Source organism: Vicugna pacos, chromosome 13, assembly GCF_048564905.1.
Source record: "Vicugna pacos chromosome 13, VicPac4, whole genome shotgun sequence".
Lineage (NCBI taxonomy): Eukaryota > Metazoa > Chordata > Mammalia > Artiodactyla > Camelidae > Vicugna > Vicugna pacos.
The window spans coordinates 45,377,022-45,389,645 of record NC_132999.1 but is presented as its reverse complement, the minus strand read 5'-3'; the positions used below and the strand labels follow the sequence as shown (position 1 = coordinate 45,389,645).

The 12,624-nt window shown below is 54.8% G+C and overlaps 1 protein-coding gene across 7 annotated transcripts in view; it reads right to left on the bottom strand.

Moving 5' to 3' along the window:
- The window catches only part of COL16A1 (collagen type XVI alpha 1 chain), a 50,669-nt gene that overhangs the window by 18,616 nt on the left and 19,429 nt on the right, over window positions 1-12,624 (bottom strand). For 5 of the 7 annotated variants that reach the window (XM_072974895.1, XM_072974897.1, XM_072974896.1 and 2 more), the window contains 16 exons: window positions 12,565-12,618; window positions 12,313-12,354; window positions 11,971-12,006; window positions 11,832-11,885; window positions 11,581-11,649; window positions 8,934-8,987; window positions 8,816-8,842; window positions 8,048-8,107; window positions 7,823-7,870; window positions 7,641-7,694; window positions 4,104-4,157; window positions 3,856-3,888; window positions 1,698-1,814; window positions 1,571-1,612; window positions 1,394-1,480; window positions 589-633 (listed from right to left, as the gene is read on the bottom strand). In XM_072974895.1, the coding sequence (XP_072830996.1) occupies window positions 589-633; window positions 1,394-1,480; window positions 1,571-1,612; window positions 1,698-1,814; window positions 3,856-3,888; window positions 4,104-4,157; window positions 7,641-7,694; window positions 7,823-7,870; window positions 8,048-8,107; window positions 8,816-8,842; window positions 8,934-8,987; window positions 11,581-11,649; window positions 11,832-11,885; window positions 11,971-12,006; window positions 12,313-12,354; window positions 12,565-12,618 (876 nt within the window). The remainder of the gene's footprint in view (window positions 1-588; window positions 634-1,393; window positions 1,481-1,570; window positions 1,613-1,697; window positions 1,815-3,855; window positions 3,889-4,103; window positions 4,158-7,640; window positions 7,695-7,822; window positions 7,871-8,047; window positions 8,108-8,815; window positions 8,843-8,933; window positions 8,988-11,580; window positions 11,650-11,831; window positions 11,886-11,970; window positions 12,007-12,312; window positions 12,355-12,564; window positions 12,619-12,624) is intronic. The other 2 variants (XM_072974901.1, XM_072974898.1) reach the window with 1 other exon arrangement.

Genomic DNA, 12,624 nt, shown 5'->3' with positions numbered 1-12,624 from the left:
TCATGCCTGTTGCCTGACCTCCATGGGCCCCCAGGTCAGGGGCTCCCTGGTCCTAAGATGGCTCCCACCAGCCTTTTTTTTTTTTCCTCCAAAGAAAGCATTTACAGTTCCTCCAGGCTCTCCTAGTCACATCTATGGTCCTGTCATATCAGCACCACAGAGAACTCCAGGGCAGACGCCCCTAGGCTGGCTTTGGAGGCTTGTCCTAGAGAGGGCCCTACAGAGCTCCATCTCAGCCCCTGGCCCCTGCCTGAGGATCACTGCGCGCTTTCCTGGCTGCCCAGATGGTGAGCAACTGTGGTAAACACAGCAGGGATGGGGCTGGGGAAACCAGGATGCACCCTAGGGCCTCCTCTAAGCAGGACCACAGGCAGAGAAGGGCGGAGCAGTTCTGGTCGTGGGGTAGGGGGGATTGGGTGGCAGGAGGCCACAGTCCCCGCAGATGCTCTGACGAGGGAAAGGAGAGGCAGTGGAAGCTCCCTCTTTCTGTCCTGCCCAGCTTCCTGGAGACAAGGCAGCAGAATGGTATCTGGGCTTTACAACCCTTTGAGAGCCTCTCAGGTGGGCCAGGAAACCACAGATACTTACAATAGGGCCTGGAGGACCCGGGGAGCCCCTCATGCCAGGTGGACCCTGCAAAGGAAGCCAAGGGAAATCACTGCAGAGGCCCAGATGCCACAGCGCCCCGGCGTCTCCGCAGCTCTCCACCCAGCCCGCCACAGCCAGAGTCAGCAGGCCGTCAGAGCAGGGTGTCAATGCTGACGGTTCATTCAATCATCCGGCAAACATTTATCAATCAGCTATTAAGTACCGGGCACTAGTCCAGGTGCTGAGGACACAGCAATAAACAGAACATTAAACTCCCTGCCTCACGGCGCTTACATTCGAGAGAGGGAGATGGAGAAGGAATAGAACGGGGGCCGGCACGTCGTCAGCAGACATCCGTGGCGTGTTCCCAGTATGTCTCAGTGTGATGAATGTGAGGCAGAAAGGGGGCCTGGGTTCTAGGATTGGTGTGGGGGTTCCATTTTAGAGACAGTGATCAGGCAGTGTCTCCCCGAGAAGGTGATATTTGAGCAAAGGGCTGAAGGGGTGAAGGAGTGGGCCCTGGAGAAGAGCCGCCGGCCGAGGAAGCAGCTAGGCGTGGGGAGGAAGAGAGGCCGGGGGAGCAGAGCTGCGAGGAAGCCCATGTGCCTGGAGAGCAGGTGAAGCCAGAGCAGTGAGGGGCGCCGGGTGACCTAAAGGCCCTGAAGGTCCTTGAAGGACTCCCAAGAGAGACAGGGGGCCACGGGAAGGCCCAAGAGGACATTTGGCAGGAATGAAACTGCCCTTAGGAACTGAGGGCCACTTGAGTGGAGACCCAGCTGCCTTGGGGCGAGGGCCCTGTTCTTACCTCTTCTCCTCTCTGGCCAGGAAGTCCCGGAGGGCCAGGCAGGCCAGGGCTCCCTGCACAGCCCGGGTCTCCCTCGCTGTTGTCCCCCTAGAGTGGGATGGGGATGGTCAGTGTGAGGATGCGAGCAGCCCCAGGGTCGCAGGGCAGGAGCTGAAGAGAAGACGGAGGTCCACTCACCCGGGCCTCCTCAGCTCTCGGGCGCTCCCGCTCCATGAAGCACTGCGGAGGACAGCCAGAGGCCCTGTCAGCGGGGGCAGCCGGGAGCTCTCCCCACACCAAGGCCACCCTGAGCCCAGCCTCCTACCCGGGCACAGCTGTCGAGGCCTGGCACGCCGGGGATGCCCTGGTCTCCCTTCTCTCCACTTTCTAGGAGGGCCACAGGGTGGGCCTTCTGCCTTTGGACACAGTCCCCACAGATGCTCTGATGAGAAAAATGGGAGGCAATGGGGCCTGGGGCAGAGAAGGCCAGGATGGGCCGGATGGGGGACCCCACTCGGAACTCAGCCTGGGGCACCCTGCTGGCTGTCCACCCACCTGCTCTCTTCCGCCCCAACCACATCCCTGCTGCAGCTTTGCTGCATCCTTAGGGGACCCAAAGCTGGCTTTGAGTTTCCTCCAGGAAGAAGCTCTGGTAGGGCCAAGCCAAAGCCACTTCCCAGACAGGAGTGTGGGAGGAGGCGGAGGGGCCCACAGAGGGACCATCTGTCCCGGCTGTTCCTGCAACCTGCACCCACTGTGAGGACATGCCACGAGGATTTAGACTGAAAAGCCCAGCTCCAGACACCAGCTCCTCTGCCCAAGGGAGCAAAGGGAACAGCTGCAGAAGGAGCCAGGCCCTTCGCGGACACCCTCTGGGACAGGGCTTGCCCCTGACTCCCCAGCAGATCCCGGCTGTCACAGGCGCCCCAGTTTGCCGGGCCTGAATCTTCCTGGAGGTTTTAACCTCTTTGGGTTTCAGACGTCTCTGAGAGTTTGATGGAAGCTGAGTCCTCTTCCCCGCAAAATGAAACCTACTCACGAAAACTAGACTAGAATTTCAGAGGACCTGGGAGCCTGGCTGGGTGTCCATGGGCCCCTAGACACTCTTCAAAGCAAAGGCCAATGATAATGGTTGTCATTTACTCAGCACCCATGATGCCAGCCATGGTAACAGGCCTTAGTCCATTATCACCTTCAGTCTTGACAGTGCAGTGACAGGTCATCTTGTAAGCATTCTGGAGATGAGGCTCGAAGAGACAGCATGACCTGTCTAAGGTAAGTGGGGCCCTGGACTGGGCCTTGGTCTGTCTGAGGGCAGAACTGGCACTCTGTCCACAGGCCCAGCTTCCTCTGGGCTGTGGGTGCCTGGGGTGGTCAGCACCCCCTGGGGCACCATCTGACCCCTCCTCCAGATCACACTCAGTTCCTGTAGGGGGGCTCCCCTTGGAGCACTTGATTAAGAGGCCATCAGATGAAATGTTGCACAAAGAACGTCCAGTCCTGCATTTGGAGTCTCACAATCACCCGCCCAGGGCCAGGTCTTGGGGAACCCTGGCTTGCCGGAAGCCTGGGGAGAGCTGGGATTTGTTGCCACAACCCAGCTGTGATCCAACCTGTAACTGTTGCCAGGAGGTTAATCCGACCTCAGAGCAGGGGCAGGGTGGGCAGTCCCCATGCTCTGTCCTGACCAGGACCACTGCGGTCATGGGAGGTCCAGGGCACTGACCAGCCAGTGCTAGAAGGGGGTGACCAGGATGGGGTATCTGGGGGCCAAGGTGTGGGAGGGGCCCCTAAGGATGCTGGGCCGGAGGAGAGAAGGTTCCTGGTCTCATTTCTAGAGGCGAATGAGCAAGGAAGGGCTGTGTCACCCGCGGTTGTCCAGCTTGGGAGGGCAAGCGAGCCCTCGGGTGTGGCCTTGATGCTATGCACAGAGCCTGGCACAGGCTGACTCTCCCACCAGGCCCCAAGTCCCCTTTCTTGCACCGCTAGAATTGCCTCTTAAATCCCATCTCCTCCCTGGATTCTTTCTAGATTGACCAGAGGACAGCTGAAGACTTCTTCCGGGCTCCTATCTGGTCTTATCATAGTAATAACCTTCACAGGCCCCTGCTTGACAACCCTACAAGTGCACTTTCACCCTTCCTGCCCTGCCCTAGGGTGATGGGGGGCAGGGGGTGGATGCAGGGCCTCACTGGCCGCTGCTGTGCGCAGGTGTCCTGGTTACAACTGCCAAGAGCACCATGGCCACGTAGGCACCTTCGCAGGATTCCTTCAAACACTCATTCAGCAAACACTGACTGAGGGTCTGCTCTGAGCCGGCACCGCGCTAGTCCCTCGTAGACAGATGCCTGGCACGCACATCCCCCACCAGCCGCTCCATCTGCAGCTATCTCTGCGCGGTGCCACACAGCTGAGTGCTTACTACAACCATCCCCTTAGGGAAACCCCTGCCAATGCCTACTCCCCCTCTCTTACTCTCTTACCTTAAGGAGGTGCTGTTCAATGGGCAAGGATCCCTGCAAGACACAGACACGAAGGCTCAGACGGGTGAGGGGAGGGGGACGGAGACTGAAGGCCCCAGGTGGAGACTTGGGAAGCCACACACATGGCATCCAAGCTTCTCACCGCCTCAGAAGAGGAAGAGGGGCCCCACTGCAGCTGGGCGCTGGTGTGGCAAGGTCAGCCCTGGGAAGAGCAGGGGAGGCGCTGGACAGAGTCGGCGGATACCTACCAGCTCTGCAGTTAATCCAGGCTGTCCCGGCAAACCATGGTTCCCAGGCACTCCCTGCAGCCAAGAAAAGACACGAGTGAGTGGACACCTCTCTCTGGCCCGCAGGTCACCCTGATTCATTCTCAGCATCCCCACTGCCTCTCCGTCATCCTGCAGCGCTGAGAGCCCTGACTGGCACAAGGCTGATGTCTATTCTTAGCTCAAAAGCTTCCAGACCATTTGTAGGGAGAGCTGAACAGGCCCAGAGGAGTGACCCCCAAAATCAGTCCAAATGAGTTCTTCCCCTACACGTTAGGGGCAGAGGGTCTTCTATATATGAGATAATGATTGTTTCTTTCTCTGCTAAGTACTTTTCCTATATTTTCCCACTACGTTCTCATGTATCTTCTCATTTAATCACCACAGTTTTCTTGGAGAGGTGTGTGTTAGCTCCACCTTAAAAACAAGATGAAGAACTCAGAGAGGTATGTAACTTGCTAAAGGTCACAGGATGAGCAAGGCACAGAAGTGAGATTCAGATACTCCAACCCATTCTACTGTAGAAGGGAAGCAGTACCTGGCTCCAGCCCCTCTCTCACCCAGTCTCTCAGCAGCATTCCTCAAATGACAGTCCCCAGAACACTCATGCCCACAGCAGGGTGGACGCCAGAAAGACCCATCTGGGGCAAATCCTGACCTGTATAACTTTTGGCAGGTTACTTGGGGAAAAAATTTCTGTGCCTCAGTTTCCTTTTCTGTGAAACAGGGACAGTTTATGGTAAGGCTTAAAGGAGATCATGGCTGTACGGGGCTTAGTACAGAGCCTGGCACGAGGGATGCTCATGTTAAATGCTGCCAGCCAGACTCCATTCCCCAGACAGACTCACAATGCCAATTAGTGTATTAAATACTCTGTGGAGGCAGGGAATATGCTCGGTTTTAAATCCCCAGTGCCCAACCTGGAGGAGGTGTGCGTTAAGTGCGCGCTGAGTGAACGCACCGCTGCTCACCACACACAGGATTTCCTTGGCCTGATCCAAGAGCTGGCCTCCCTTCAAGTCCCAGCTCTCAGCAACTGAACATGCCACCTCCCCCAGCAGCCCACCCGATCTCAGGCCAGGCTGCAGCAGGCCTGAGTCAGACCTGGAGTCAGCTTCCCCCAGCCCCTCCTGCACCCCACGTGCCATCACCCAGCCCTGCTCATTCCATGTCCTCAATGAGTTAATAAGGTAAAGCGCTTAGAACAGCTCCTGGCACAAGGAAAACACCTTGACCGTGTTCATTATAATTATGCCCCTAAATGATCAGTCACCCCCTGCTCCACTCTCCTGCGCCCGGGTGTTAGTTCAAGCCTGATACTCTGCGATTTTCTTTTCCCGCCCTCCCAGAGCTGTTCTCCCACCTGTCCTACTGTAGAAGTGAAGCGGTGCCTGTGCACCATCTATTCTTAGCTATAGAACTGCACATTTCTTAAACCTCTGTGCCTCAGCTGCTCTTCTGAGAAGTGGACGGGGATTACATGAGATTATATTCCTGAGGCTCTGGATGCTGTCTATCCTGAGCCTGTTCCTGCACCTGCAGAGAGGAGCTGCTGGGCCCTCGCCTTCTTGAAAGGACTGCAAAGAGACTGCCAGATGAGGGGCAGGTGCCCACGAGCAGCAGCCTCGGCTTAGTCTCCAGCACTGACACCAGATGAGGACTCTGGTGCCTGGGACCGGACTCGGTGGCAGTCACTCTTTTCTGCCACGTTCCCCCAGCATGTCTTGGCAGGGTTCACAGGACATCAGCGTGCGCTTGTCAGTGGGTCACTTTGAAATGACCCTCACGCTTCCCCAAGCAAATGGCAAGCCCCCTGCAGACTGATTCCCGTTTCCTGGCACTGCAGCCGGAAGCCAAGACACTTGGTAAAGGTGTGGCTGGCCGGTAGGGGACCTAGAGTTGGCTCTAGTTCTGAGCTCCTGACAATATGGAGAGAATGGGGATCCCGACAGAGGCTCCCATCAGCAATGGGGGCCCACCAGAGCAGATTCTCTGCCTGGGTCGGGGGTGGATATAAAATTGTTGGGGCTGCGGGGAGTAGTTTGTAAAAAGCTTCCATGTGATTCTGCTCTGCCTCTTCAGGTGAAAATCACTCTTTTAGAAGCTGGGAGCCAGATACACAGAAGCCACTGTCTGTGCCTCCCAGGGCCTCTGGGAAGTGTGGCCTGGCATGCAAACATGGGGGAGCTGCCCTGCATGGCAGCGGAGAGCATTAGAAAATGCTCTGCACGGGAAGCCCCAATCCAGTGCCGCCAATTCCTAGTTGATGACCTCAGACAAGATACTTCACCTCCCAGAGCCTCGGTTTGCCCAGCTGTGACTTAAGGCTAACACTGCCTTCCTGTTGGAGCTGATGTAGTAAGGCTCAGGTGAGTGAGAGAGAATGGATGTAAAAATCATAACAGAAGTTGTCATCCATAATGATGGCTAATGCCTTCTGAGCATTTATTTACCGTGGGCTAGGCAGGGCTCTGTACATTTAGCACGCATTAATGCTTAATACTCACAATAGCCCCATGAGGTAGGTGCTGTACTTATCTCCACTTAACAGATGAAGTAACTGAGACACAGAGAGGGTAAGTAACTTACCCAGCATCACAAAGCTAACGCACAGAAGAGCTGGGAATCAAAGTCAGGCTGCCTGGCTGTGAACGCACACTCTAATCACAATGCCACTCAGATCTCAACTCCTACTGCTCTCACCACACACCCCGGCCTCCTTCCTATTCCCTGAAATGGCAGCCACATTCCGACCTCTAGGCCTTTGCACATACTGCATGGTCTGTCAGGAATCCTCTCCCTCACAGGCTCACTCCTCATTTCTTTCAAGTCTTTCTCTTTTTCTTTTTTCTTCCCCCTCTTTTTCCTTGTTTCCCTTTAAGTCTTGATTCAAATGCCCCCTTCTTTTCAGCTTTGTTCTCAAATATCTCCCCTGGGCTCTTCCCATTTTCTATCCACACTCCCTGCTTTAACTTTCATGCAGCACAAATCACTTTCTAACACACCGTATTTTATTTATTTCTCTTGTTTATTTTCTGTCTCTCCTACTAGAGTGCAAGCTCCTAGGGGTTTTTCTTTCTGTCCACTGCCATCTTAATAGCACCTAAAACAGTGCTTAGAAAATAGCGGGTATTTAAAAAAAAAAGAGAAAGAAAGAAAATAGCGGGTATGCAAAAATATTTGTTGCACAAATGAATATTGAATGTGCTCCAAAATGGTGAGCTCTGTACCCGCGTCAAGGATTGTTAGCTGACCCAGATTCTGGGTTCCTGACGGATGACCAAGGCCTGAGCTTGGCTACACACAACAGGGCACTCCTTGAAAAAGGGCTGGGAGTACAGAGCCTGCCCTCAGGGACCAGTGGGCCCTCCGCACCACTCTGGGAAGCAGGAGCACAAGGAGCGAGAAATGACACGTGCATGCGTTGGGACGGGGAACAGCACACGTGGGATGCAGCTCGGAGCATGCGCCCTGCTGCCCTGCCCCCTCCAAACTCCTCTTTCTCTTCTCCCTCTTTACCTGCAGTCCAGGCATCCCAGGGGGGCCTGGTGGTCCGGGAACACCTGGAGGACCCTGAGGGAGAGAAGAAATCATCAGACCCAGAAGAGAGCTCTGCCCCATCGCTGGGGGCCTGGTGTCAGGATGGGCAAGCCACGGGGCGCTGGCAGGCAAGAGAGACAGAGGAGACAAGCGACACACACCTGCGGGCCCGGCTGCGAGGAGCTGCCCATCCAAAGTCCCGGAGCACCCTGGGTGGGAGTGGGGGTCGCAAAAGAAGGGGAGAGGTTATAGGCAACGTCCACACCAAGCGCAGGGCTGCATGGGGAGGCAGCTGGCCGGGGCGCAGGGGCCCAGGCACCTTGGGCACGAGGCAGGAAGCCAGGCCTCTCCCCCCAGGTGGGGGGAAGGCTCTTGGCACCACTTACCGGCATGCCAGAGAAGACAAGGTCCCCTCGGGAGGGGCAAGAGCACTCCCCTGGCTCGCCCTGAAAAGACAAGAGCCTTTATCAGAAAAGGGCAAGGATGGAGGACCCTCTGGAAAGCGACAGTTGGGAGGCAGAGCAGGCTCTAGAGATGGAGAGGGCAGGGTTTCAATCCAGAATCTGCCTCTATTACTATGCCCTCGGGCAATCTGTTTGACCTTTCTGAACCTCAGTCTCCTTGTCTGTAAATTGGAAATAATACCAAATGCAAAGACTGTCATGAGGACGAATGGATGAATGTATACAGAGTTCCTGCTGCATGACAAGCACTCGGCAAACAACAGCTCCTGCCATTACTGCATTTTTAGCTTCACCACTGTCCGCTGATGCACGGGAACTGAGCCCCATTCCCCTTGGCCCAGCCTGACTGCTGTGCCCTTCTCTCCTTGTCATTCACCTCCCTGTCCTCTCACTCATCCTTCCGAACTCAGGTCCTTCCCCTGTCTTGTGACACAGCAACCATCTGAAAATGAAGCTGTCCCCCAGGGGGAACTTGGGATTCTGGTTGAGCCCTGGGCCAGCAACCAGGTGAAGTGCGAAGTGCTTGGGGCTCCTGCAACCTTGAACCAGGGAGCTGGTGGGTGGCAAGGAGACCAGGATGACTCCTCAATACCCATCCTCCAGCCCAGGGACACAACCGAGTGGACCCAGGTGGGGCTCTAGGGGCTGCTAATTTCCTTAGAATATTGGTCATAGGTCCCTGGAACTTACCTTCTCTCCCTGCGACCCCTTTTCACCCTGCAGGGAAGAAACACCAGGAGGTGAGTAGACAGGAGTGTGGCAGCAGTGGCAGCTATGGCTTCCTGCTGCCCTGAGACTCGGTACTCACCGGCATCCCTCTGGCTCCCGGAAGTCCCATCTGTCCTTGCTGCCCATCAGGGCCCTGAAAGGAGAGAGCCCAGGGTCAGTGGGTGAGGCTGGACATCAGCCAGCCATCTGGCCCCTCTACAGAGGATGAGGACAAACAGGAGCAGCACCGGGTTCCCCTGGAACCCGTGCCCCTGTGCCCACGTTCTAGAGGAGGAGACTGTAGGCACAAGAGACAAGAAGAGGAGAAAGGAGGAGGAAGACTGGCGTTTCCTGAGCACCTTCTGGGTGTCAGACCCTGGGCCAAGGGCCTGTCTGAGAGCACTGGATGGAATTCCCACCCCAAGCCCTCCCTGCAGGACAGTATTGTCCCATTTTACAGGTGAGGAAGTGGAGGCTTACAGAGATTTTTGTAATGGACCCAACAGCACAGCAGCACCTAGGTCTGCTCTCTCCTGTCTCCCTTTAGTGCTTGATCCACAGTCTCCCCATCATAAAAGTACTCTCATTAACTCAAGGGGGGGATGGGAATTTCAGCCCCGATTTGTCAACAAGGAATTGAAGACTCTGAGAGACTGTCACTTGCTTATGAGGTGGGAAGCCCCATAAAAAAGACCAGCAGGACCCCCAGGCAGGGCCACTACTCTCCTGCCAGACCTGGGTTCCCTGGCCCAGACGCTCTATCTTACTTTTTGCCTCTGATACAGCTTATTTCTGGGAAAGTGGAACTTATCCCTAAAATACTATTGGTTCCCTGAGCTCACTCCTGATTGGTTATTTCCTTCACTCCTGATTGGCCCATTCCCCTAACTTCTGATTGGTCTGTTTGTAGTACTTCATTTGCATGGAGCTCACTCCTGATTGGTTACTTCTCTCCCTCCTGATTGGTCCATTTCTACAAAGCTTGTTCCTAATTAGTCAACTTTTGTTATATCTTAATTGCATATGATGTTGCAAAGTGTAAACTGGTAGCCTATAAAAGCCTGTGTAAACCTACAGAGTCTAGAGCTTGGAGTGTTAACTCCTCTGGGCCTGCTGGCATAATAAACCTGAGCTCTCCAACTCTCCAAGTGCTGCTTGGTCTCTCACCTGGATCCAAGTTGCTGTCACAACCGAGCTGTAACACTGAGCTGTTCCACTGAGCTGTAACACATTTTTCTGCAACACTTAGGGTCACACAACTAGTGAGTGTGGGTTCAGGACTAGGAAGTCTCCTGGATGGGACTCAGCCTGAGGGATGACAGTCTAGAGAGGTCAGCCAGCCACACAGGGCATTTTGATGGCTGTTCTCCTGCAGGTCATGCCACCTTCCCACGTGGGACTCGAAGCTCCTTAAGAACCAGGGCCACCTTCATCTTTACCTCTGCTTTTACCGGGGGCTCCCTGGGACAGGCGGGGACCCTGACTACCCAGTTCTGCTAGGCAAAACAGACTGACTGCAGGCACCTGGGTGAGACTGGCCCCTCTGGGCTTCCGCACACCCTCAGGAGGAATCCATCAGTGATCCCCAAACTGGGATTGGAATTTCTCTAGGGAACCATAAAGATAGAAAAGATACGGTTCACTGGCCTATTTTCAACATCATCAAAAGCCTAAGGAAAATTATACATTTGCCCAAGACCTGGCATGGAACAGGCTGGCTGAAAGGTAGCATTTCTTTGATTGAGGCTAGAATTATATCATCTTGTGAAATTCTAGTGAGTTCATGTGGAGTCGAAGCTGACTATTATACAGGTCTTTGATGAATAAAAATAAGGCAACACATTTATTACTTAATCTATGCAATTTGTTCCACAGACACATCTTTCAAAACATGGGAGTGATTGGTGAGACAGTAATAAAGGGAGGTCCTTGAGGGGAATGAGGTAGGAAGTACTGCTGACCTAGATATATCTGTGCTGCCCAGTATGGTAGCCAATAGCCATGTGTGGCTACTTAAATTTAAAATAATCAAAATTGAGTGGGGGAGGGTATAATAGCTTAGTGGTAGAGTGCGTGCTTAGCATGCATGAGGTCCTAGGTTCGATCCCCAGTATCTCCATCAAAAATAAATAAACCTAATTGCCTCTCCCCCCCCCAATTTTTTTAAATTAAAGAATAATAAAATAATTAAAATTGAATGAAATGTAAATTTTAGTTCTTCAGTCACACTAGCTACATTTTGAGCGCTCAGTAGAGGCATGGGGCTGGTGGCTACATCTCAGGCAGGGCAGAATAGAACATTTGCCATCATCACAAAGATCTACTGGGCAGCTCTGTTTTGGATGATCCTGAATAACTCCAAGGTTTGTGGACGGACTTGGGTTCAAGTCCTGGCTCTGTCTCCTCACTCTCTGACCTTCAGTTTCCTCATCTGCAAAACTGGTATAATACTAGCTGTTACCTTACAGAGCTATTGTGAGGATTAAGTGACTCTCTGTTTGGAGCTTAGCACAGGGCCTCGGCACCGTCACTGCTCAAAAAATGGTGGCGTTCAATATTGTCATTATTTAGGTGCTCCTTCGAAACAGTGTAGTCTTCCTTCTCCAAGGCTGGGCTAGGCTGAGGCTGCTCTCCTCCCATCCCCAGTGCTGCTGGGACTGGCAGGGTCAGGCCCGTGTCCTCTTCCCAGCGGCAACACCCTTGGTCCCAGCAATGTCCCCAGTGTGGAGCACAGAGAGGGAGCCTACCGGAGGCCCAGAGACACTGGCGCCAGGAGGTCCCACAGGTCCAGTGGCTCCTTTCACCCCTGGAGATCCCTGTGGAAGAGAGGGTACAAAGGTTGTGGGGGCAGAATTTGAAGCTAGCTACTATCCAGCAAGTGAGACTAGGCCTTGGGCAGCCCCCTGACAGGCATCACTCAGTTCCCACATCCCCTGTGCCCACGGCCAGGACACTGCGAAGTATGGCAAGCCTAGTGCCCAAGGAGGCAGAGGCTCACCTTGGCACCCTTCTCTCCAGCAGGGCCAGGTGGTCCCCGAGATCCCCGAAGCCCCTGCAGATGGAAGCACAGTTAGTTACCTCTGTCCTGGAGTGGTCCCTTCCCCTGCCAATTTCCTCCAGGCCCAGGGCAGACGTACCTGAATGCCAGGCAGACCCTGGACTCCAGGCTCCCCCTGCAAGTCAGAAAAGGCAGACTGGGCCACAGCTGCCCAAGCCAACCTGCCCCAGTGGCAGACCTGGTCTGGGGTGGGGAATCTGCCAGCCCAAACTCAGGAGAACTCCACAAGGAGGCACTAAGGGTCAGAGAGGGGCAGGGGGTCAAAACCAAAGTCCCAGACAGAAGCATCGGCAGGCCAGGGCTGCTGCCCAATTCCTTATCCCAGAGCTGCGCCCTGAGCATCTGGTGGCAGATTGGAGTGAGCTGCTGGCTTATGGAAGTGCTGGGAGGCAAGCGGGCAAAGGTAAGGCTGGAGACTCACCTGGGGCCCCGGGACTCCCACTCCTGGAGGCCCAGGCTCTCCCTGAAGAGGCAGAAAGACAAGCCTGGGCTTGAGACGCCGCACTCACCCTTCATCCCTGCCCCAGCCCCTCCTCCTTGACCTCCTCCATCTCTACCTTCTCCCTACCCTGCAGCTGATCCTCCTCCACTCCAGGCCCACTGCCCCAGTGTATCTCCCCCTACACATACTCACCCACACAGCTGTAGCTCAGGACCCCACACCCACACATACCTGAAGGCCTTTCAGTCCTGGGGGCCCTTGAACTCCTGGTAGACCAGGCTGGCCCTAAAA